Raw genomic sequence first — 25,452 nt, 5'->3', positions numbered from 1 at the left:
TCTTTCCTGTGTCCTTCACCTTCCTGTTCCCACACTGCACCCCTGGCTGAAGCATCCTTGCTCTTTTCCTCAGCTCTGATTGTTTGGCCTGCAAGAAGTGGAATCTGAGTATAAATGTATTTACGTGTTTTTGTCAGAGCCCACTGTATTAGCAGGTTTAATTAAATGTCAGGAAAATAGCTTCCCAGCCACACCACTGAATTAGTTTATGTAATCTCAAGTTAATTAGCACCTGGTGCTCTCTTTCCAACAGGAGAGGTTGTTGGTCTGTCTCAGTTTAACATCTCTTAAAAGCCGGGTAATGAACATCACTTCTTGTTAATGAGACGTTTAGACTTAGTAACTAACTTTAATTGGACACTTGTACACAAGCCATTGTCTGTGGATAGGAATAAGGAAATGTTGACACAGGGCATGCTAGCTAGGGAAGTATCCTGCCTGGACTGTGTTTTTCCAGAATCACAGCATGGTTAAGGTTGGAAGGGTGCACTGGAGGTCATCTAGTCCAGCCTCCCTGCTCCAGCAGGGTCCCCTAGAGCATGTTATTTTGATTTTAAATCTCCAATACGTTCATCAGCTGTGCTTGTTGGGACACCGGGAGTGGGGCTGAGCCTTGCTTGCTTTTGCAAGCCACAGGAAGGTGATTACAAAGATGTATTACATGTCTGTCCTCACCCGCTTTCTCTTTCCCTCTGCTGGGGCCTATTGTAAGCTGATGATCGCCCTTCTTCTCAACCTTGTAAGTCAGCTGGCACATGTAAGAAAAGCCTCATTTCTGGGTGAAAACAGGGTGTGCCCCAGGCAGTGTCCTGGAAGGGGTGTTGCCTGAATTCCTGTGGCCTCTTACCTTCACCGGACCCAGCCGCAGTGAATCGGTACCAACCCTTCTGAAACAGCCCATCTCAGCTCCCCTGCACCAGGCGTTGCACAATGCAATTATTCACGGCACAACTATTGGGTTTTGCTTCTGACAGTTTTGCTAGGAACTTCCTTGTTGCCGTGTAGGAGAGAAAATCCATTAATGATTTCCTATTAAATTCATTAGCTCTTAGGCTGCTGGAGCCCTGCTGGCTTGCAGAAGGACAACTGGCTCCTCAGGGCACGTGGGCTGAATAGCCAGAGGCTGTCACCAGTGCTCTGAGCAATGATAACTGCTTGTGTGAAAGGTGGTACTCAGGTCCTATTTAGCGGTGAAGCCACCTGTTTTACAGTGAATACCCAGGATCAAGTGCACTGAAAGGGAAGTGGATGGGCTCTATGAATATGGAGTTTGTGCTCCCTCTCTGTGCCTTCATCTCCTGCTTTTGCACTGCTCACTGACATCTGCTTTCCTGTTCCTCTTCATCTGCTTATAAACATGTCAATGTGCCCAGAGCTAAGCAGCTCTTTTCTCTGGTATCCTCCAGCACAGCTAAACAGGCAAGATCCCCAGTGCAGGGAGCCTGTGCAGTGCCTGCCCAGGAGCTGGGGGAGGTAAGAACCCGATTCCCCTGTGGTGGTGTTTGGCAGCAGCTTCCTACACCCAGCAGAAACCCAGGCAAGGTCACAGCATCATAACTCCAGGGGCTGCCTGCTTCTGGTATCTTCCTCAGTGGATGTGCTCTTCCCCAAGAGCTGAGGACTCCAAATTCCAGCTGACATCCAGGAGTTGTTGTGGAGCCTCAGCTCTTCATACAAACAAGGCTTGTGCTTGATGCCTGAAGCAAATATGTTATATGGAATCTGGGAATAATTCCTTTTTCTTGGTTATTTCAGGCAAGATAAATAAAACCAAAACGACACCATGTAAAACAACAATTTATGCTTGAACTGGGGGGTTTAAAATATAAAAATCAGCAGCATTTTTTTCTGGGGCATATGGTATGCCCCTGTACAAATAGGAATCATGCTTAGCCTGGGCTCCTCTCAATCTTGTGCTGGTCTGAAGCACTATGCACTGCAGGGCTGAGCTCTCACACTGCCTTGTGTGAGAGCCAATAATTGCATCAGATCTAATTAATTACATGTTATTGTATCTCTGAATCTGTATTTCTTCATTTCTGCTGGTTGGAGGCACATGCATTTAAAACAAACAGCTGCTTTGGCTGGAAGGATGAATGTTTAATTCTCAGAGAGGACACATACAAGTTGTTTCACCCTTCTTGGTTTCATTCATAGGTCAGAGAGAAAATTAAGGTTACATTTTTTTGGAAATATCTGACTTGCTAAATGCACTGGGACAGAGTAAATCCCCGAGAAGTTCAGAGGCTCTGCTTGGTCTGGGTGAGTCAGCAAAAAGGGGGATCTTTCATTCCAGCCTTCACAGAGGGGCTTTCACTTCTCCTTTTTGTCATGGGACTGATCCTGCTTCTGTTCTTCCTTATATCTGTTTTGGCTGGTTTTTAAAGGACAAAGTCAACCTGAAACCTTGCCATTTCCAAAAATAGAAGTTTAAAGTAATTCCTTGAAACACTTGCCAATTTACAGGTTTACATCTCATTTTTTTTTTTTTTCCTGGTCATAGAGGTTCAGCTCTCCTGTTGCTGGGTGCCCTGCAAGAGCCAAGAAAGCCAGGCAGGGCAGGCTGGAGGCAGCACAGAGCTCTCCCTGCTGCTGAGTCCCTTCCTCTCCTGGCTGCCCTCCTTGTGCAGCACCTGAGAGGGTGGAGGATAGCTGTCAGCACTGCCACTGAAAAAAAGACTTTTTTTCCTGAATCTCAGAGTTTCAAATAAAGCTAACAGCACTCAAAAATCTGCTTTGGTATAGGTAATTTAAGCTTGAATATATCCTTTGAACTTCTCTGCATGTTTGTCTTCTGATAAAATGGCAGAGGCCTACCAAGCAGGCATTTGGTGTGATTAAAAGGTTGTTGGAGCAGTTTTGGCAGAGGGGGTTGGGGAATGCTGCTCAGGCAGTATTTGACATGCCATGCATGTTTTGCCAATGTCTTGAAGGTGATTGGGAGGAGGGAGAAGTGATAAACACCATTTGCTTTCAGTTCAATAATCTTTGCCCTTGAAGAAACCCAGCCAAAAATCACTCCAACTAGGGAAATCTGGATATAAAATCAAGTAGATTTGATTTCCTTTGTCAGATGAATTATTTCTTCCCTTTCTCATTCAAAACGGGAGAATTTGCTTAACTATGTCCTTAAGAGCATAAAGCTGTGATAGCTCAGATACTTTTTGACAGCATATTACAGTGCACAGCCCTGCAGGTTTCAGTACACTGAGGGACTGTTGACCCTAAAGAGATTTTTGGTAGCCACTATGGTATTGTTTTTCACCAGATAGCTTCTACTGTTCAGTTCAATTGAGCTTTAGATGTCTCAGGAGGTTTCATTTTTTTCTTTTCAAATACAAGCTGGTCAAGTCTCAGAGGTACAGACACAATAGGGGTGAGCTATCTTACTCAAGTTTTTTTGGTCACCCTTTGGTGATCCCTCACCTTGGAATATTTTGTAATAGCTCTTTCACCATTTCAAAATGATACAAATATCCAAATTGGACCACCGTTGTTTCCAAGGTCTCCACCATTGAAAGAGGCAAAGGAAAAACCTGTCTGAACCTGCCACTGTCCCTGGAGCAATAGATATGCAGTCAGAGAGGAAACTGGAGCTCAGCTGTGACTTATGTTCTCAGTATCCATCACCACAACAGAAAGGCTTTGAACCTTGATAAAGTCTAGGGATTAATTAATTTTGCTTTTCAAACCCGTGGAGGATGGCATGTAACCTTCATCATATAAAATTCAATGTCCTCCCAGCTTCTGCAGCAGAAGAAATAGAGAACATCAAAAAATCACCAGCCTGACCTAGCCTGGAACATGCTGGAGAGCCACGTGGAAAATGAAAGGTCACATTTAAGGTAGAACTAGCAGCAGGTGTGGAAAGAAACACAAATTACTGTGGCCAGAAACTCAAGGAAGAGCATAATATTTTGGCCCATTCTGCTTTGCAAAATAACCACGGTGCTGCACAGGATACACACGAACAGATGTGCTCCAGGAACCGCTGACCTACAGCCAAGTCCTGCTTTGGATGTGGACACGACACTCCCAGCTCAGCCCGTGGGACTCAGCCATGTGTATCTGAGCATGGAGGAGGTACCTCAGGTGCACAGGGTTAAAGCACACTTGACCCTTGGAGGGTTCCTCTCCTGTGCTCTGCTGGGCTGGACCTCACCATCTGCATCTCCTGAGTCAAGCCGCTTCCTCCATTGCTTGCTGAGGTGCTGAGATGCTGACGCCAGTGTTTGCTTAAATGCCACTGCCTCCATTTTCTCTGAACTTCCAGCTGAACCTAGGTAGAAAGGTCACAAAATACTTAGTTCAGCTAGTTTATGTTGGAACCCTGCACTGCAGAGAGCAGTGTAACAGGAAAATGAGAGTGGGTTACTTTTGCCAAGGTTTGGGCTTATTTATTTAAACCCCAGTTTAAGGGGTTAAGGTAGGGCCTGTTTCTTGGCACTTCTAGTGATACTGTTGTTGCAGCCACACAATTTTCTATTTAATTGCAGGTGAAACTGTTCACAGAATCTAGTGTTTGGTTTATATTTTTCCACAATTTTTTCTGAACCATTTGAAAGATCAGTCATAGTATTTCAAAACCCCCCTTCATTTCAAAGTGACTTTTTCTTAGGCTCTGGATTGCTTTTTTTTCTCTTTCCAGTTAGCTCTGGATCTTCCAGGTTTGTATGTTTTCCCCCCACCTCTAGAAACAGCAGCGCTTCAGAGTGCAAATTCTAGCCCAGAAGCCTGGGAGTTGTCATGCAACTACAAAGGAAACAGTTCCTCTACCAAAAGCTTTACCTTATAAGAATCCTAATAAACTTGGACTGGTTATAGCTTTTGATAAATTCCCTCCTAAGGACCGAGTAAATAAAACAGCCATGGATGGGATGGCAGATAATGGTATCATACATCAGAGCCAGTCGGCTGTCAGTGTGACTGTGTGAGGGATGCTGCTCCCACCTTCAGTTCCCAGGCAGTAATAATGTTATCTGATTTATTAAAGGGTTGCAGTACTTGAGAGGTGAAGTTTGCATCTGGCATACAATTACCTAGGCTTGCCAGGTCTAGGAGGAATTTCACCAGTGATGTTAGGTAGCTGGGAAGAAAACCCTCAGACAAAAGGTGTAATTCATTGGGGGATGTATCCCACTGATTATTGAAGCATGCTTCAGCAATAAAAAGAATGTTATACACGCAAAACTCACCTCACCATTAAGAAAACAATAAAGTACAGCCACAACAAAGCCCTAAAAGATAAAAGAACTGTGGTCACAGGACTGCAGTTTCAGCTTTTGAATGGGGATGAGGCATCTCAAGGGAATTCAGACAGCTTGGTTTTGCCATTGGAAACTCAAGTCTGTTGCAGAGTTACATGTTCTACCTCTTTTTCTTATTTTGTCAAATTTTACCTGGAATGATCCAAGAGCCAACTCAAAAAACAGCTGAATTTCCATTGTACCACTGCTTGCATCCTCAGGGAAAAAAGCAAAGATGATGTAGTGGACCCCAAAGAGAGGGATGAGGAGGAGTGTTGACTTTGCAAGTCTCCTGAGAATGAAAGTAGAGGGAAAAGCTGGTGTAGAAGGAGCAAGAAATGCTCAGGTGCCCTTGAATGTCTTATAAGGGATATAAGGGTCATACTTGTATTGGTTGAAATCACTGCTCCGTTTTTCAGGGGAGGTGAGCTTCCTCATCAGGATTCTTAAAATGTTGACAAAGAGAATGAAATTAATCTGAAAAAAAAAAAAAAGTAAGAATGCAAAAGCAACCCACCAAACAACAAACCCAGTATCCACTTCTGTAAGTGGCAGGTATCAGCAGAGCCACTTTGGGGGTTTGGACCAAGCAGAAAGAATAGAGGGGATGGGGCTGGCCTGCCTGTTTCCATGTTCCCATCCCAGTCTCTGTTCCTGCTTCTCCAGCCTGCTTGGCCCTGGGATTGGATGGTGGCTGCTTTCCTTGCTGGTTTGCTCTAGCTTTAGTTCTGGAGATGGTCAGGGCTTGTTATCCAGGCAAATCACCAAAGGGCAGGGAAACCAGGAGCATGGGTTTGGTCTGGTCTGGCTGTAGGGTTCTGACAGCCTCAGCACCGTCTGGCCCCACTTTGGATGCCAGCAAAGGGGCAGCACTGGAGCTACCACTTGCAAACTGGGACTACAAATGCTCTTTGTTCCCTGCCAAAAACACTCCGTGTGGTTTGGGATCACGAGGCAAAGTTGTTAAAAGTGAGGAGAAGAGAGTCAACACTGGAGCTATCCCTTTTGCATTTTCCCCCTCTGGAAGGGTGGATATCAGATAAAAATGCTGACCTGCTCAGTTTGGGTGCAGATGAGGCAATAGCTGTTTCTGCTCTGTTTGACCCTCAGGCACAGAGGAGCTGCAGGGGAGGCAGAGCCACCTGAGCGTGTCCGTCTGTCCCTGTCCGGGGGCTCGCACAGCCTGCAGAGCTGTGCCCCTCCTGCAGCACCCTTAACCCATCCCTGAGCAGGGAAACAAAGGTGTGCTGCATCCTCTGTGGGCGCTGGAGCAGGGCTCTGCGGGGGTGGGTCTCCCTAAAACAACCAAGTGTCCTGGAGATGGGACAGACACAGTAAGTCCCTGAAGTTCTTTAAAGTTATTGGGTTCTTTAAAGTTATTGCCTCATCTGCACCCAAACCGAGCAGGTCAGCATTTTTATCTGATATCCGCCCTTCCAGAGAGGGAAAATGCAAAAGGAATAACTCCAGTGTTGACTCTCTCCTCACTTTAAACAACTTTGCATCGTGATCCCTGAAGTTCTTTAAAGTTATTGGGTGGAAAGGGAGCAGCTGTGGCTGCTGAGGGAGTCTGGAGTGGGCTGGAAGTTTGGGGAAGGTGAGGAGGGAGGAGGAAAGGAATAGAGCTGGGAGGAGCTAGAGGTGGAAAGCATGAAGTAAAAAATACTTCAGGGGTGGTGGGGGGTCAAGGAGGTTCAGGTCTGGGTATTCTGGGATTTTTTTATCCATTAGGCCAGGGAAGAGCCTTGTAGGCTGAGCAGGACTTTTACTGCTAAGAACCACAGGGGAAGGGGGAGCGTCGGGATTTCTGCTGGCAGGAATTGCCCGCAGGCAGCGCAGGAATAAGCCTGGGAGCACAAAGGTGTTTATCGGTGCTGATTTTCCGCCCTTTGAACTGCTGAAGGCTGTGAGGAATACAGAGATTAGATCTGGGTTCTTGGGATCTGGCTGTTTGTTTGGTTATGGGCTTGAGTAAAGCCTCTTTTGGGGAAAACCTGCAGAGTCATGCAGGCGGCTTCTGCCTTGGGTAGCTAAACAAAGCAGGATCAGCATTCTGAGGACACTTGGAAGGCAATAGCGGGTGGGGACCACCAAAAGATAAATTAAGATTGTGCTTTTTGTCTTTATGTATTGCTGAGTGGCTCCTAGCCTGAGGGTTGTTTCATAAAGAAAAATAAATGCCGTGGCCTCCTTAAGTTGATCCCAAATCACTTGTGCGGTTCTGCTTGTCCTGTGGGGATGCAGGATTGCTCACTGGTCAGCAGGAGCAGAACTTTAACCCACCACCTCTGCTGCCTGCCTTTCCAAGAAGCATGCAAGTGTTGCAGTTTGTGTTTTGCAAACCAAATGGTTCTTACTGGAAACGTGAAAACCTCAAGCAGCCCTTGGGGTCTCGCTTGGAGTGTCAGCAGGTTACTTGGGAGTAACCAGCAGTTCACATCTCTGGGCTAGGGTTTCAGACATAATTGCAGCATGGTCTGACCCACAGCATCTTCATCGGGCAGAACAACTGTCCCAAGCAGCAGCTCCAGCCCCTGGTACCTAAGGCTCTGAAGGAGAGTATCAGCAAATGCTCAAAACACAGGTGCTGAGTGTTACACACACCAAACTGCTCTTTCATCACTACTGCCTTGCACTGGGCAGGCTCACACTGGTTTTCAATGCCTGTGCCATAATTCACTGAGCAGTGCCTTGGTGCTGTCCACCAATTTGTGGTGTGTGCAGCCTTTGTGCTGTTTTCATTCCTGAAAACAAAAGCCAGTGGTCGTGTAAGGCAAGTTGGTTTTGGCTTTGCTGATAGAGGCATTGACCAGCAGACACAAAAGTAATTGTACTGAATGTACAGCCACTCGTTTCTCCTCCAGAGCTTTCCTTGAAACAGTCCAAAACAAGCTTCCACAGAACAGCCAAATTCATGTGAAATCAACAGGATGTGGAAACCTGATCTTCTTCAGGCTCTTGCTTCTTGGGAGGACACTCTGGCTTTCCTTATGAACTTAGCTTTGGGGCATTAGTTACTGACTAAGTCCTGCTGAGCAGAAGTTGCTTAAGCAGTCACTCATGGGTCACACCAGTTCAGACACATGCCTAAGCTCAGTTCATTAACACACTTCTAAAGCATATTGAGTAGATGAGCTCTGACTTCACAGTATTTGAAAATGTAGTTTGAATTTGCTTGTTCCAGAAAAGACTTACAAAAATAGACAAAACTATGGGGCCTCTAATGATCCACCAGGTATTGGCATCAGTGTTAATGTCCCAACACCTGTAAAAATATAAGAGAAGGTGCAGTCAGTTATCAAAACATTGGTATATTTTTAAAGGAGTTTAGTCTGTTTTGCACCTTAGATAGGCCCCTATTCTGTTTTCTACAAAAGTAATTTCCTGTTCTCACTGAGTGGTACAACGTGTCTGACAGAAAACTGCCCACCTGCACTGGACAGAAATAGGTCCTTCCCTTAAAGTACAAACACTGTCCAAAATTTTGAAAGGGAGAAGAGAAAGAAACAAAGTTTCACTGTTCAGAAAGCTAAATACAGATACTGAAAACATCGTGGTCTGAATTCATACCTGAAGGTTACTACCTACCCTTGAAAATGCTCAAATGGAGTTGGAAGCTTTTTCTCCAGCTGCTCAGCTGTACCTCTACTCACACCCACACTAGGAGCCAGGCTCCCACCACAGCAGGATGTTGATTGATTTACTTGCTCCCAGCAATTAGAAATGAGCAGGACTCCATGGAACAGCCTGCACAGGGGCTGCATGCTGCCCCTGGCACGCCAGCTCCTCCCCTCCACACACTTACCCAATATTTTCATGAAGTTGCCTAGCAGTCGCCCATGCAGCCACAAACACTGCTGGAGCTCCTGCAAAGGGAAAAACCAGTTACTGCTTCACAAGTGCATCCCAAAGGCAGAAAACCCCCGGTTATTCTCACTGAAGGCAGAACCAGTACCCCATCCGAGGGCGATGAACCACCAGAGGAACTTCCTTTCCGAGAAGAAAGAAATCACCAGGAGAGTGTGGAGGTACAATCCTTCCACGAGGAGCCAGCTGTAGTTACACATGATGCAATACTGAAAGAAGACCATGGTGAGCTTGCAGCCAGCCTGAGGAAAGAGAGGGTAATTAGCTCCTGCCTGGGTTTGTGCCTATCTTCTAACAGAGAGAGCAAGCTCTAAATTAATCTTGGCAAATAGAGATTTATAGCAATTAGGGGACTAAATGGGTGTCCTCGAGACAGGGCTTCACATGACAAGAAAGCAGAGCTGGCACTCCTAAATGCATTAATCAACTGCCTCACTAGAAGAACTCAATGTATCATGGACACTTCTATTCAGGTTACTGTCTCAGGGGAATTTCACTCTTTTCACCTTCTTAGTACCAGTAACACTAATATCACCTTAGAGAAGTGTGTGAATGTATCATCAATACTTTTTTCCCCAAGAAAATTAGTTGAAAAAGACAAACTGTTTGGGATAAATCAAAACAAAACAAGCCTATTTTTGTTCCTCTCCTTAATTCTTATCTTTTAATTTAAAGCATTGACAATCATCTCCAGTGTTGCTCACCCCTCCTCACACCCAAATTTTCAAAATAGTTTGCTGTCAATAAAAAGGCAAAAACATGTCAGAATTTGTGAGGTCCCAGACTCTGAGTGCAAGCCCTTATCTTACTATCAGGTCTCACCCTGCAGTGTAAGTCAGATATGTTTAATGTGTTTTCAGAGAAGGGGCAGAGCATACCTCTCTTCTCCCATAACCCCTCATGATAAATATAAAGCTGGGATGGAGATTTCCAGCCCTGTACACTAAATCCTGCTAGGATCCTGCTGGGAAATTGAGGGGTGGAGCAAGCTGGTTACCGTGTATGCCCCACAGTAATTTATGTCTTCAGAGGAAAACAACACAGCATCCTTGATGAAGTTGGATGAGGCTCGTAAAATGAACGATGTGAAGAGATGCATGTGGATGTAGTTCCTTGTGCAACGAAGTCTTCTGCAAAACAAAAAGAGAGATCCAGTGAAGTGCCATTCCTGACCAGTGTCAGGAGCCTGTGGCTGTAAACAGCAGGTTTCAATCCTTAGCAATGACAAACAGACAAATGAAGAACAGTGTTGTTCTGTCTGTGAAGGGAAGACTAAAGCATCTCCCAAGAGGAATATCCTAGAGAAGACCTTAGAAAGCCACAGTCACATCTGCTCCTCTCAGGTACTGAAACAAGCTGCATGTTGCCAATAGTTGTGATTTCATGCCAATATGCTTATTCTAGCATCCCTCCCCTCCCTCCTTTCTGTAGTAACATGAACCCAAGGTGTTTATTCACACCTGGATGAATTTATTTATTTATTCTACCAGCACATTGCACTTGTGCCTGCAGTGTTTTCTGTATTAAATCTCCACGTAGTCTGTGTCCAGAGGCCATGCAGCCTGAATATAAATTTGCCAAGTAGTTAGGTTTCCTTTTGCCCAGAGGTGCCGCCCTGACATTTACTGTAAGGGAAATGAGTTTCACTGAATAAGCAGCACAGTACAAATTCCAGGTTACAGGGATGAGTGAAGATAAGCTGAATGTCAGATTGCTGACAGAAACCTGAAACACCTTGCCAGAAGTTAGTGCAGTGCCACTTACAACAAAGTTTTAGCCACAGTCTCAAGTGGGGAAAAGAGCAGCAGGAGGAAAGACACTGCCCAAGGGACACTGAAATCATGGGAAGACCTCAGCAGGGAGTTGGTGCAAATGCCATTTGCAACATGCATCCAGCTATAATTTGGAAAGAAAAGGAGAGCACCATATAATGAGCAGCCCTGATATTCTCTAGAAGACAGGATTCAGAAATAAATTTTGTCACTAATTTCTGTGAAGGTTTTCAGATATACTTCAATTTCTAGTTTGCCCTAAAAGTCAATAGAAGGATTTTTGTCAGCTGAGATGACCAGAAGTCCTGGCCAAACACAAACCAGAGATGCCTCTCCTCACCTAAAGGAGGCCAGGACCACTAAGGCTAGCATCAGTGTCACAAGGGAGGTGCAGTATCCGACGGTATACATGGTCTTCAGGGTCATGAAGTAGGAACGCTGCAGGGGAACACATAATCACATCTTTACCTTGCCTGCCTAGTAGAGATCAGCCCACACCAAAAGAAAAATCCCCCCTCTCCTATTTAATGAATAAATTTTCTTGCAAAATCAGCTACTGATATTTCACCCTGAGCAACCACTTCCAGTCATTTGAAGGGGGTATTCCTGCTGAAAACCACCAATACCAATAACCCCACCTGGGTTAAATCACATTATCAACCAGTTTCTCCTAAAAGTGTTTCTCCCCAGGGTCCCAGAGCAGCAGACCTGTGGTCATGGACACTCAGACTCACTCTGGCCTCGTTGGTTGTGTCGTTGACATTGTAGCCACAAGCAATGTCAGGTCTCGGGTACGGCTCTGACCAACCCTCACTCGTACAGTTCCGGTACACAAAACCTGTGTGGCAGCAATAAAAAAAGACAGAATGGGGTATGACCATTTCCAGTTGTATCTGTTATCCTTGGGGTTCAGTCACCATGTAGGGTTGCTCCAGGAGCCAGGAAAGTATGTTGCCCCAGGCTGTGCACTCTGCATAGCCGGAGGTGAAATGCAGCTGAGCTGGTTCTGTTGATACTTGCCCAGTGTACTTGTGTGGGTCATGATATTATTTGTCCACTCCGGGGTGACTGTGATGGATGTGTTTTTATTAATTGCAACATAAATAATACTGCTCAGTACATCTGGTGTTTCTTGGCCACTGTTCCAAGATCAGCAAACACATGACTTGTTCAATCACAGATCCAAACTCCATGCAAACCTGATACTCTGCTGAACGTTCCCACCTCCTTACTGTGGTTTGTCATGCTCCAAATAGAACACAAAACTGTAGATGGTCAGGGATTTTCAGTAAGATTTAAATGAATACTGAAAGTCTTTCCCCACACTGGGCATTATTTTACACTGTTGATTTCCTTGCTTACTTGCAAATTAAAGGTTAGGAGAAATTCCCCTCACTTAAGCTCAGCTTCTGGAAAGCTGAGAACTTCAGTCCAACTGTGTCCCTTGTGGCTGTCTTCGGAGAAAAATGGGCATTTGCAGAATTCAACTCATTTTTCAGATTAGTATCCACAAAGGGAAGTTTGTCTGACCCTCTTCTGCTGGGATGTCTGAATTTAGACTCCTAATACTGAGGGAGATGAATGCTTAACAAGTTGCACATCACTGAATTGGATTATTTTGAACTTGTCCATATTAATGTTTGGCCCTAAAGAGGAAGTGGGAAGTCCTGCCCAGCACCACTTAAAATGTCACTGGAAGAAAGTGGCCCTAGCAGGTGTTTATGTTACATTCTGAAGAGAAACTTTTACAAAGAAGTAAGACTACTATCCACTGTCCTAATCACATTGATCTGTCTGTTAAGAATCACACTTTGAAAACATGGAGTGAAATCCTGGCTTTGTTGTAGTGATGGCAACGCTAGCAGGTATTTAAAGGGGACATGAAACCAGAAGTCTTTCTTAGTACAAGCCTTGCCAGAGGGCACCATAAAAGTCTATTTTTCTCCCACACATTTAGTCATGAGGACTTTAGGGTGTCTGACTCTTGCAAAACATCCCTGCAGTGCTGAGGGAACTGAGGGAGATGCATATGCAGCCCTGTTTGGCAATGGCTTGTCCTCTTTGGTGCCCTGCTGGAATTGCCAGGACAGAGTCAGGGCTCCTGCTATCTCTGAGCTAATGCTGGTGACAGCATGTCTGCACTTGATTTGAACTCACCTCTGTAAACCCGCAAGGCACAGCAAACATGCTTAGAAACCTTAGTGGGAAGAGCTCTGGGGTGTGTCCTTATCAGACTATTATTCTGATGTGTTTTTGAACATCTTGTTCCATCTTAGCATCTTTGAAAGGGTCAGGCTTGCTTTCGTAAGCCAGGTTTTCTATGTTTTGCTACAGTGCAACAAGAGAGGTTGTCCCCAGCCTCTCTTGGCATCCAGGAAGGAGGTGGTGTGGTGGCAGATTCTCTACTTCAGCATCAACTATTAAGTCAGACTTACTTTACTTGGAGCAAAGCACTGTGCTTGTAAACATGCCTGTGACTGCTTTGTGCTCGAGGCTGTCAAAGCAGATCAGACAAGAAGAGATGAAGTTGTGTTGGTGAGCACATACTATTGCATTAAATGAAAAGCACAGGAGATTATGCCAGGCACATCATATGGATGGAATTTTAGCATTATAGCATGAGGAAAATTTTAGCAATGCTCCTTCATTATGGGGAAACTGCAGCATGGCCCACCCAGAGCAGACTGGGGATCTGCAGTCTGTCTAAGGATTTGGTTTGGATTTTACTGTACTTTAGATTTGCCTAGGCAAGAAGGAGCTCTGGCTAAAGGGAGAGCTGTGGAAGTGGGGCCATCTGATGTGGCCTTTGCCTCTGAATCCTCACGATTCTCACAACTTCCTTCGTTCCTTGCCTGAGACATCATGGTCAGTTCTGTTACTCGGTTCCAGATAATTCTGGTTTCTTTGGTCTGCTGTGTAGAAAAGGACCAGACAATCTGGGCTGCAAATGCAAGTCTAGATGTGAGCACAGAGCACAGAGACAGGGTTTGGGCAGAGCTCAGAGACATCCACATGGCTTGACATATGGGCCTTTGGTATTTGTGGCTGCCCATCTGCTTTGTAAGTGGTGAGGAGAGAAAACCTTTGCTTTTCTTTTGAAGCAAGCAGATCTTTGTTTCTCTTTTTAAAAATTGTTTCAAACAGGGCAATGACTGTAGCAGTAAATAAACAGAGAAGTCACAAACCAACCACAGTATAAAATCAAAGAAGAAGGTGGCCATGGGAATGAGGTTAAACTGTTGTGACTTTGGCCCAAAATGCCAGATGCAGAGACTGAAATAAGATGTTGATGATGGTGGACCAGGTCTTGTGGTTCTGTTTTGAAAGCTGTCACTGACTATATTTTATCAGTTTCTTGATAAGGAGGGCAACTAAGTTTAAGCTGACTACCTCAAAGATAAGGTAGTGAACATCTGAGATGCAATTATGACCTTTGGATGTACAAATTCCTGCTTTCTTCCCCTGCCAGAGGCAGGGAGCAGTTCCCTCTAGTGGCTGTACCAGCTGGGATCACCACACTAAAGATGTGGATGCCAGATGGATGGTTTCTTCAGCGATCTATGCCTTTGTGTAGTTTATCCTTTGGCTTTAAACCAGCTTAAAGGGCTCAAAGGGCAGATAATGTTCGTGTGTACAGAAAGTAGCAAGGTTTCTATTTTAATCTGAGTGGCTCAAGTCTGATTTCATTTAAAGAGCACTAAGTGCTTCTCTTCTGAGTTATGTAATCTTTATTAGACAATCTAATACTTTGTCTCCTGTTCCTCCCTTCATAAAATGAATCTGTCTGCTTTTCTGTAAGTATTGGGCCTCATTAATCTGTGCCCTATAACTGAAGAATGCAAAATCCTCTTCTCATTTGAATCATCAACTCCCTAAAGAGAAATGTAAACACATTTCTTAGGCATTACTGAAAAGCAGAAATGGACAGAAAGTGGGCTTACTTAATACTTCATGATTACTGTAGCCTACTGGGAGTAAATTTCACTTCATTTCTACCTTAGATATTTCAGAAAAAGGACAAAAAAGCATTGTTTGAGCCCACCTCTGTTTGACTAAATTGTTTGGTGAGACATGAAACCTGAATTTCCATGTGCCACTTGTCACAGGCAAAAGAGAAATCCCCAGTGCAGATTTCCTCTTAACGAAGGCAAAAAAGGGATTTTTTCTGCCTGCCTAGCTGGATGTTTTGCAAAAACTCGTGGGAACCTAATGCTGTGTAAGGTTTTGTCCCCATCAAGCTCCTCTGGGACCAGCCACTGACTCTAGGAGGTATTAAAAGGGAAAGACAGAAATAAACACAGAACCTGGGTGGAGAAAACCATTTTCTTTAAGAAACCATGCTAAAAATCTGCTTTTCAGGATAGCATTTAATTCCTGCACTTTTTTCCATCTGGCTGGAAAAAGCAAACACTTTAAAGATCTTGCTACTTTAATTCCAGGCTTTTTCATGTTAAGCTTAGTGTTGGGAACAGAGCTGCTAAATACCTGTTGTTCTTTAAAAGAACGAAAATATCATTTCAAATTCAGACCTGATTGTGGTGTCTTTGTAAATAAATAAAAAATAAAGTGTTTAATCAGTAAGTGTTTAATAAAAAACACATGGGCAAGAAAAGCATCGTTTTAGCATTACCTTTTTTCCCAGTCAGCATCTGGAAGAATTCAGGGCAGTGAGCATTGACAGTCTGTCCCACAGTGGCTGAAGGCCAGCAGCTCATGTTATCCCACATTCCAGCACATCTGCCTGGGGGGGCAACAAGGAAATACATCTTGTTTTATACAAGCATCTCCAGTGACAGAACACCATGAAGCTTCTTCCCACAATGAAACACTGGGAGACATCCCCAAGCAGCACAGCCCCATGCAACATCTCCCATGGACCAAGGCAGCCACAGGAACAAAGATGAACAGTGCTCTGAAGAGCAAGCTGGATGAGACAGAGCAATTCCTGCTGAGACCTGGATAGGACACAGCAGGTCCTGATTGCTTCAAACCAGCCCCAGCAAGCTCCCACACCTGTCCCACTCTTGCCATTGATCCCACTGGTCTCTACTATACACATGAATAGCAATTAGAGTAATTCTGAACTTCACAGTCAGACCTTTTCCTACCTAACTGTTTGCTGGTAACTACTGAATGGCCCTGGAAAGATGAAGGAAATCACATGGGAATTTTTTAACTTATTTTCAGTCTTTTAACTCTTTCATTTTGAGTCATCCTAATGTTTTCCTTACATAATATTTTTGTAAATAATAAAAAATGCAACTAGATGACCCTGCTTGTGCAGGGAGGTTGGACCAGATGATCCATTGGTCCCTTCCAGCCTCACCCATTCTGTGATTCTGTGACTAGGAGTTTAAACAGCTTCAGGATGATACTTAAACCACAAATCACTTAAATCACAGACTATTCTCATATACTCATGGAGCAGAGTATGTTGGTGATCTCTATTTAGACATCTTGCTTAGGTGCTGGATGCTGGCATGGATTAATTTTGGCCTGAGGTGCAGAGTGTTAGTGGAGAAGATCTACATTTGATGCTCTTTGTACCAAGGAGAAACTACAATCCTACAATTTCTTATTTTGCTCTTCTCCAGATACAGGCTGAAATCATTCAGACTCATCCACCTTTGCCTCCACACCCTCTCAATGGTTTTAGCACAGTCTTCTTTGAGGTTTCTGCAACATAACAAGGGAAAAAAGGCCACTGGGACATGTCAGGACTACCCTGTGCCTGCTGTATCCAGACATGTGGGGAGGAAGTGCTGACCAAGCACTCTCCTCAAACACTTAATGCTTTATAAGGCCAGCCTCCATTAGCCTGACAAAAATATTTACATTTCTAGAAATGTATTGATTTCCTCCTGTGCAACAGTCCTAGTGCCTGAAAATACAGAGCTGTTCACAGCCAGGGGGGCACCTCAGCCCTGGTGTCCTCCCTGTGCCAATGTTTATAAGTTTGGAAAGGATTTACTTCAAAGCAAAAGTTTAAAGGCAAGCAAAACTTCACCTTGGGTGATATTTATGACTTAACATGCTGCATTGTTTGGTTTATTGAACCTTCATGCCAACACCACAGGCATAAAACCCCCAAATCAGACCCAATGCACAGAAACAGCTGGCAAAATTATGATGTTGGGTGGTTTCCATCCAGGAAGAGAAAACAAAAACCAGCCGAGCTATTCCTCCTGCAGGTGGGCTTCTTGCCACTCCTCATGGATGAAAGCTGGTGTCTCCCACCCCCAGCTAGATAAAGAGCCTCAGGGTGGAGACAAAGCACAGCAACATCTCCCTCACACAGCCCTGTACTCTTCAGGATCTGCCTCAAGCAGCACTCAGAGCATTGTCCCAGCAGCAATACACGGTGTCACCATAATCAGGGGTGCCAGGGCTCCAGTGGCTCCCCTGCCCTGCTCCTTGCTCCCAACGGAATTTTCTTGTCTTCACTCATGCACAAAAAAGAGTGTAACTGTGACTTGGGTTATGTTAATATTACACTGCTCCCTTTCCCAAGCTAGTGTTATCATAAGAGCAGAGTCCCTTTACCCTTTTACTGCAGGAGGATAAGAAACACTCACTGCTCAGGTACTTTGTGCCTGATTCCCCAGCAATGAATTCCATTTGTGTCATCTTCACAGAGATGTGAGCACTGCAGCAGAGACGGCTGGTGGGAGCTTGTCCCCTGCTTTGTCTTTTTTTCCCTGCCTGTGCTAGTCAAATCTGGGGACAGGTGCAGGAAGGACGAGGTGTGGAAGGTGCCCAACACACTGCCACCTTTATTACTCCCTACATGACCCACCAAGGGTATGCACTGAATTCCTCAGCTTTGTTTCTCTCCTCTTCAAACTGAAATCCTTGTATGGGATTTTCTCCACAAGGACTTCAGGCACGCAGATACCTTAAAGGCTGGAGGTATTTTCAGGTGTGTTATTTCCCAGAATAGAAGCATTACTCCCTAATTTACCAAGGTAACAAACCCCTCTTAGAGTTTGGTAGAATTTTAGGTAGAGTTACCCCGTTTAAAAATTCTAGTAAAAAAAGGTCTTGGGTGAATTTTAACATGTGGATCCAATTTAAAATTGGAATAAGTCTCTGCTGAGAAGCTCCTATTTGACTGAGATAGAACAAGACCCTCTGTAAAATGGTACTGCCTGCTAATGCTGGTGCAGGTCCACACCTGCGTGGTCCTGTGGAGTTTTACTTGTCTGCATCTGTTATGGAGCTCTGGTGCCAAGGAAACACAGAGCTGAGCATTAGAGCCATACCACAAGATCAAAGCAGAAAAAGAAATAGGCTGACAAACTACCCTCCTCTTCACTGAAGGAAACAAACAATACTGATTTATTCACATCATCAAACTTCTTACATGCAGTGAGACATCTGCCTTGTGGAGTACCTGGGAGCCTGCCATAAGGTATCCTGTCACTGCTAGTGGCTGTAATGCCCTGAAGCTGCGCTCACACCCTTCAGTCTGCGAGGGACAGGGATAACACAGTGACAGAGAAAAATGCAAGATATCCTAAAAAAACAGGAAATAGATCTTGCCTCTGAGTTCTGCCCTTGGGCCAGGTCATAGTAAGACTGTTCTGTGTCTCCAACACTCTCTGTTAGAGAGAAAGGCTTTGAAACTAAGAAAACACCTCAACTCTAGTTCCACATGGTAGCCTATCTGTGGCCAGGATATCCTGCACAGAGCACATCTCATGGGAACTCTGTCCATAAAGCTCACCCAGAATCAGTTCAGTCTGTGAGATGCTGTGAGAGACAACCCCATCCTTAGTGGCAATGGCAAAAACAGTCACATGTGCTGCCTACACCCAATGTTCTCTCCGAGATGCTGACCCAGCAGCTGCCTGGGGGAACTAACATGCAGTTCACAGGCAAAGTTTAATAATCTCTTGCACATGACCCCAGTTGCTCAGCTGTGAAAGCAAAGCTGTCCTCATGATGAGGACTCAGTATCACAACTTTCCCAGACTAAAAAACTCCTTTATATGATGATAAATACTTGCTGAATTCAATAACTCTGTTAGGTGACAGTAACTTGGAACAAGGAGGAAGCAATGAGGACTATCAAAGCATGTGATTTAAATGTTGGCTACTGGTCTTTATTGATTTTTAAGGTAAATATAGTCAAGTAAATTTGTACTTGCTGGGATGGCTTTTTAAATTATCCTTGTCCAAGAAGAGATGATGGCAATTTGCAAGATTTTGTTGCTGGTGTGTTCCCTAGTTGTGAGGATTACAGTCAAGCAACTGGGTTAGAAGGTTCCCACAACTCATCCTGTCACAGTAAGGTCAAAATTCTGCTCTCAAAGCCTTGTAACCCATCTTACCTGTTTTTCTGCTCCTAAAGGAGAGATGTACACTAAGTGCATGCCTCCTATGGGAAGGGATGCTGGGTATCTGAGTTTGAGGCACCCAGCTCATGTGAGAGCAGCTTTAATCATGAGCATTTGTTCAGCCTTTACCTGAGCTCAGGAGCAGATAGTTTTCAGTCGTTTGGTTCCTTTCCTCCAGGGAAAGAGTCTCCACACACTTTTCTTCCTCCCTTTTCAGGACGCTCAGAAGGTCACAGACAGGTGGAATAGCTTTGATCTACAAATTTTAAAAGCAGTGGAATAATTTTTCCTCTTAAAACTTATAAAATCTCAACAGAATCTATCCTTTTAATACTCATATTCCCATGCAAATCTATCATTTGATTGTGGGGAATATTTCCTTGAAATGCAGATAATTTTCCCAGTTAAGTCTGTATTTTTATAGCAGCAGACAAGCACAGACTGAGTTTATGTCTTTTGCCTTTTGCTGACATTACTGACATTGAGAAAAATGTGTTATTCTGCTAAATTAAGCACATGAACAGGATGCTCTTCCAAAAGACTGCAGAAACATCCAGAACACTGCTGGAGTCTCCTAGAGTAACAGAGAATGAATCACTCACCCATGGCAGTGTTAAACCATGCACCTGGCAGGCCATTTTCCTGGGCACAAGTGATCCAAATATGCCCACTGGTTGCAGACCACCCAAGCCTGTTTCACTGCTACCATCTGGTAGCTGCAGGAGCCCACCTGAAAGCAGAATCTCACCCAGATTTTCGTGAGAACCTAGATGGTAACTTGTCCTAAGGTCATTTTCTCATCTTCCCATCCGCCTTTCTCATAAAACTATGTGGAAATGTTAGTGTTCACTCAATCCTTATGTAGCAATTGAATGTGTGTTTATGTTTTATGCAGCTGCACCAAAATGAGTGAAAAAACCAAACAGATACAGACCATTATAATTACAAATACTGAAAATAATTGCAAAATTATTTGCAGGATAAGGTCTTAGCAGTTATGTCATTCAGAAAAAAAGTACTTTTACCCTTTCTATTATTTTACCAGTGTCTATTATTTTTGACACAATAAACCTGAATATAAGTAGATGCCCATTATTATGAATTAGATAATTTCTCTCTAAAGGATAAACCAAAAATCTCTATAAATTCTCACTATGAAACTTTTATGTACATATATATAAATGCAAATATATGTATACACGTAATGAAGAGATTAAAAGCAAGTCATCAGACTCAGTTAGTTGAAAAGTATCACATAGAATTTGTTTATGTTCTTTGTTCAAGAAAGATAATCCAGCATATAATAATCATATTATTGCTCAACATAATAAATCTTGTAGCATAGTTGATCACTTTCAGATTAGATTTGGGAGAAAGAACAATCCCTGAAAAGCCTGTAATGAGAACTATTACTTTTCTACAATTAAATTTTAGCATAGCAGACATTAGTGACCTTCTTCCCACTATTTTGGCTGGAAATTTTTTGAGCATTGTGTTTCTGAACAGAGTTTGATCTTTCCAACAGTGCATCATACCTCATCCAATTGGTCTGGTGTGTTTAACTTCAGCATCTTTCTCCCTTGTCTTTGTGTATCATGGAATAAATGAACTAGAAACCACCTGGTTTTGTACAATGTAATGAATTTTCTGGAATCATACATGCAAAGACTTTATATTAAAGAAACTCTCTTCTGATGCCAGGATTTGAATGCTGTGCATTTGAAGTGGCCAGCATAACCATTCTGGTTTTTGTGTGCCGGTTGTTAAGATGATACTGAACATATGTAAAAATAAATGCTAGGGATCATGTAAGCAATGATCTCAGGAACAGGGGAATAGTCCGTCCTAAAAAAAGCCTCTACATTGTGTGGGCACTGTTTTCCTTTAAGAAATGTTGGTCCTAAAAAAAGTTTCTGTTTTAGAAAAATTTATTTCTGTGTTATTTCTTTATGATTAGAATGAGGCCACACAATTTTAGCACACCCAGTTGTGAAGATCACCCTGATGACCTGATACAGCATTACTTTCTTGCACTAAATGTGTTGTTCAAGCAGGAATACAACAGAGGTAGTGCCTTACAATTACTTTTTTACCCCACAAAGTGATGTCCACCCTATTCTTCTAATCAGCTGGATACCACTTCTCAGTAATAGATGTGCAACTAACAGGATTTTAAGCCCAGGGAAAGCAGAGAGCTTCTAGGAGCAGGTTTAAACACCTTGTTTTCCACCAACACTGTCCCTGAGGCAGTCTTTGCCAACACTGGCATCCGAGGGGGCAGGCTGGGTGTGAGTGCTCGGATGTTTGCGGAGAGATGAGAAATCTGCTTCCCATGCTGTGGCCGGATAACCCCACTCTGCTACCAGCTGTGCTCAGTCTCACTGCTGTTTACCATCCACAAGTGGGAGCAAACAGCCTGCCCCTGCTCTTGAGAGAGAGCAGCAAAAGGGGCTCCTCTACGTGCAGTTTCTATGTCTCTTCCTAAACAGTTCCCTGAGACAGTTTTGATCCGCTTGACGCTTTGCCAGCTACTAAAAGGATAATTAATTCTATCCCAAGTGAAATCAGGACAGAGAGAAAGACATCCTCATATTTTGGTTAAAGACAAGACACCAAACCCATTCCAAATAGATATAACTGTGATGAATAGTTCTCCAGAATGGGCAAGAAGCTGCAGTATTGATAGCAACAGCCAACACAGTTTTTAATGTGTGAAATTAATGGATCTAAACATTATACAGAATTCACAGCCATTTCATTTTAAAATAAGTGGATTTAGTGTAATGAGAGGATTTAAGGAGCAAAACATGCCTGGCAACATCAAAATAGGTATTTTGAAAGATTAGAAGAACCAATAGGAGGAGGTGTTCTTGGGGACACCTTTAGCAGTGACATCTATTTACAAAGTCCTTTAGGTAGTACTAAGAATAAGCAACCAAAATTACAAGAAAACCATCACAGTCACAATTTTTATTGCAGAAGATTATCAAAAGGAAAAAGGTTTGAAGATTGCATTCACTCTGAAATGAAAATGTCTAAGCAGAGCTCACGTTTTCTCACAGTTGGAACCAAATCCCCTGCTAGGACAAATAAATTGATTTTTCCATTTGTTGAAATGAAACAACGGCTTGATCCTTTCCCAATTTCTCACACCCAAGCTAGACATATTTCACCCCTTGTTTTATATGCATTCAAAATCTGAATAACCTGGAGATCACAGCCCAGGTTCCACTCTCCTTTCTGACTGATCCAAGTGCCTGGAGCTCAGCAGTGACAATCTGCCACATAAATCTCTATAAAGAAATAAAGCTAAAAAGAAAGAAACCAAACTTTGTGGTATAAACATCACTTCACATTCCTTCGACCTGAGTCTAATCTGAATGCTAGACATGGGCATTGCCCCTTAAGGGATTGATTGCTGGTGTAAAACAGTAAAGCTTCTCTGAATGGAGTCAAATCTTTTCTCCTTCATCACAGCACCTGCTGTGTTTGTCGAAGTGGGTTAGTAACACTTTCATCTTTATAAAGGTGGGGAAACTGAGGCATTCAGCGTGTAGTCATCTGGCCACGGTCAATTAGTGTAGGAAGCAGCAGAAACAAGAATAAAATTTTAAAATTCCAGGATCTACACAGATCTTTTTAAACAGCGATACCACAACTTCATGGAATAGAGGTGCTCAGAATTACTCAGATAACATGTGATTCCATGCAAATGGGGATAAATAGATCTGAGCACCTACCGGGACAGTTGAAATCCAGAAGATCACCCAGATGGTCCACATAGTCAATCACAGTCTGTTTTCTTCATCCCTCATGCATCAGAGGTCAGCAGGCTGCTTGTATGCTCTCCAGCGTGGTTCCTAGCTCTTCTCACTTCATCCTTTTCCCTCCTTGCTTTTTTCCCTTCCCAGCTCTGACCATCCTTAGCCAATGTTTCTCTCCAGCTGCTGAGCTCTAGGGAGCATCAACAGTGACAGGACCCCCCCTCCCGTCCACCCTGCAAGCTCTTCTCCTCCTCCTCTGCAGAAGCGCCCTGTCCCAAGAATTACAGCACCTCTCTTGAGCATGTTCCTACTGCTGTCTGCCGCCCTTCCTGGCTATTATTCACTGCTATCGAGGGGTGTCGCTAGGGAATGATCATTCCTCATGCTCCCACGATAAGGGACCAGGCAGGATTCCCTTGTAAGATGTCAGCCCCACAATGGCAGAGGCAATCAATCAAGGGGAGATACAGCCCTGGAATAAGTGCTCTGCTGAGAAGCCGAGTTGGAGGAATGTGACTCAGGCTGCCTGCACTGCTTCTGCTCTCGACAGCTCTGCACATGCTTCCACAGGGAGCACACATCCCTGAGAGCCAGAAATCAGGAAGCTGGCAGATCCTGCTGCATGCATGTCCCACCAAGCCCAGCTGAACACAGCTGCCAGAGCCGAAGACAACTTCTAGTCTGGGATAAACAGGGAATCTGCTCTTCTCTTCCAAAGAGGACTCCAAATACTCCCTAAATTTCATCCTCTTATCCAGCATTTGAAGAAACAGCCAGTCTGCATTTCATCCCAATGCTGTAGACTGCAAGGTGTCATTGCCTTTGGATCCCACTGGTACCTCATTGCTGGGATGTAGATTCCAGACACCCTGAGTTTCCCAAAGACAGTTCCTTGGCAGTCCCCTCACCTGTCAGCAGAGCACTCTTTGTTGTTCCTTCTCCTTTTTGTTTCTGTGGCAAAACTATTGTAAAGGGGCTGTGTGCTTAGCTGGGTATGAGCTCCCAGCTGCCAAGGCAGGTGCTCCAAACCCCTGCTTGTCACATTGACTTCTAGCACAATACTGATAACAGCTTCAAAAAAGAGCCAAAGTTTCCACTGTGTACCAGCGGAAGCATGACAGTCCTCAGCTTGACTCAAAACATCTTTTACCCCCTATTCCAATTTACCATCACCAGATAAATCAAATTTAATGAAGGGCTGCCCAGAACACAGATGTTCTCCAGTAAAGTCAATGACTAGGAAAAATATATGGCTAATTGCCTGTGCACTGAAAATCTTGCCATTGGGTGAAACAAGTCATCTGCCGAGCAGCATAATGAAGGAATTTGGGTTTCCTAGCAAGTGCTGCCCTTTCCATGCCCATCCTGACTCCAGCTCATCTCTAGATGTGAACCATGAAGATTGCTGAGTTGCAATGCTCCCTCTTTCCCTACACACCACCCTCATATTTCCCCACAGTCCCAGAGCAGCAATCAGGCACCCTAGCTTTGTTCTGCTCATCCGCCACACTCACACAGCATCCTTTTCCCTCAAAATGAAAAATGCTTCAGTTTTCCCTGCCCTAGTCCACACTAAACGTGTAGGGATTTTCATTTCTTGAAGACATCCGCTTCCCCACAGAGCTTGGTCGAAAATATCAAAGGGTTAAACAAACTGTTGAAAGGGGGTCTGAGAGGCAGCCAGACAATGTCACTCTAGCAGTCTGAAGAAACCACACTGACAATGTTGCATCATCTCAGTGGGGAACCAAGTCTTTCTCTCTCTTCCTTTGGCTGAAGGAACATTTTATTATTCCATTCATATTGCAGCATCTTCTCCTGAAAGCCAGCACTCTTTCCTGCATTTATGTAATTGAGAGAGCTTTGCTTCTCAATGTACTTGAAGTGTGGGGTTTTTTCCAAAATAGGCCCAGGATTCTGGATATTCAATGTTGGATTTAAACACCAACGGTGTGAATTAATAATTTGTGATCCTCCCATTTTATTTATGCTCAGGCTGAGCGTTTGAAAGACGTTATGCAAAATAAAACCTGGGAAATTCTCACCTGTGCAAACCATTGCTTGGCTCACAGCATATGCCAGCCCAGTGGGACAGATAGGGAGAGCTGGGAAACCTAACAGCAGCAGCAGACTACAAAGAATTATTGCCGAGAATTCACAGAATCCCAAATGAGATGTTTGTTTAATTAAACAATAGCTGTGTGCAGTTGCTTTTATACCTACTCAGTATACAACTTGTCAATTTGTCACAGTTGGAATTTCTTTCAAGTCTGATATTTAAACTGGGAAAGAAACATACCAATTTGTTCACGTGAATTTGAAAGGCTTTTCATTTTAGCTTGAGGAGTAAATAAAAGAAATTACTTTTCTTTGTTCTACTCTGATTGTAGGATTGTTTGCTTATCAAGCACTAACCAACTGTGATGGTAAATATTTATTTATTAATACTTAAAAATTCCACTAG

The 25,452-nt window shown here is 43.8% G+C and overlaps 1 protein-coding gene across 1 annotated transcript; it reads right to left on the bottom strand.

Annotated features, from left to right (window-relative positions):
* Positions 1-329: 329 nt before the first annotated feature.
* Positions 330-23,403, bottom strand: SCTR (secretin receptor). Its single transcript, XM_033065402.1, has 13 exons — positions 22,965-23,403; positions 19,354-19,480; positions 15,516-15,626; positions 11,620-11,723; positions 11,226-11,323; positions 10,111-10,243; positions 9,202-9,355; positions 9,052-9,112; positions 8,442-8,511; positions 5,632-5,723; positions 5,400-5,538; positions 5,196-5,237; positions 330-4,279 (listed from the first exon to the last, which is right to left on the bottom strand). Exons 1-13 carry the CDS (start codon positions 23,004-23,006, stop codon positions 4,103-4,105), a joined length of 1,350 nt encoding a protein of 449 aa, XP_032921293.1. The 5' UTR covers positions 23,007-23,403; the 3' UTR covers positions 330-4,102.
* Positions 23,404-25,452: the final 2,049 nt, after the last annotated feature.

The sequence above is a fragment of the Catharus ustulatus genome, chromosome 7 (genome assembly GCF_009819885.2).
Source record: "Catharus ustulatus isolate bCatUst1 chromosome 7, bCatUst1.pri.v2, whole genome shotgun sequence".
NCBI classification, from domain to species: Eukaryota; Metazoa; Chordata; class Aves; order Passeriformes; family Turdidae; genus Catharus; species Catharus ustulatus.
This window is presented reverse-complemented; position numbering and strand designations above follow the sequence as displayed.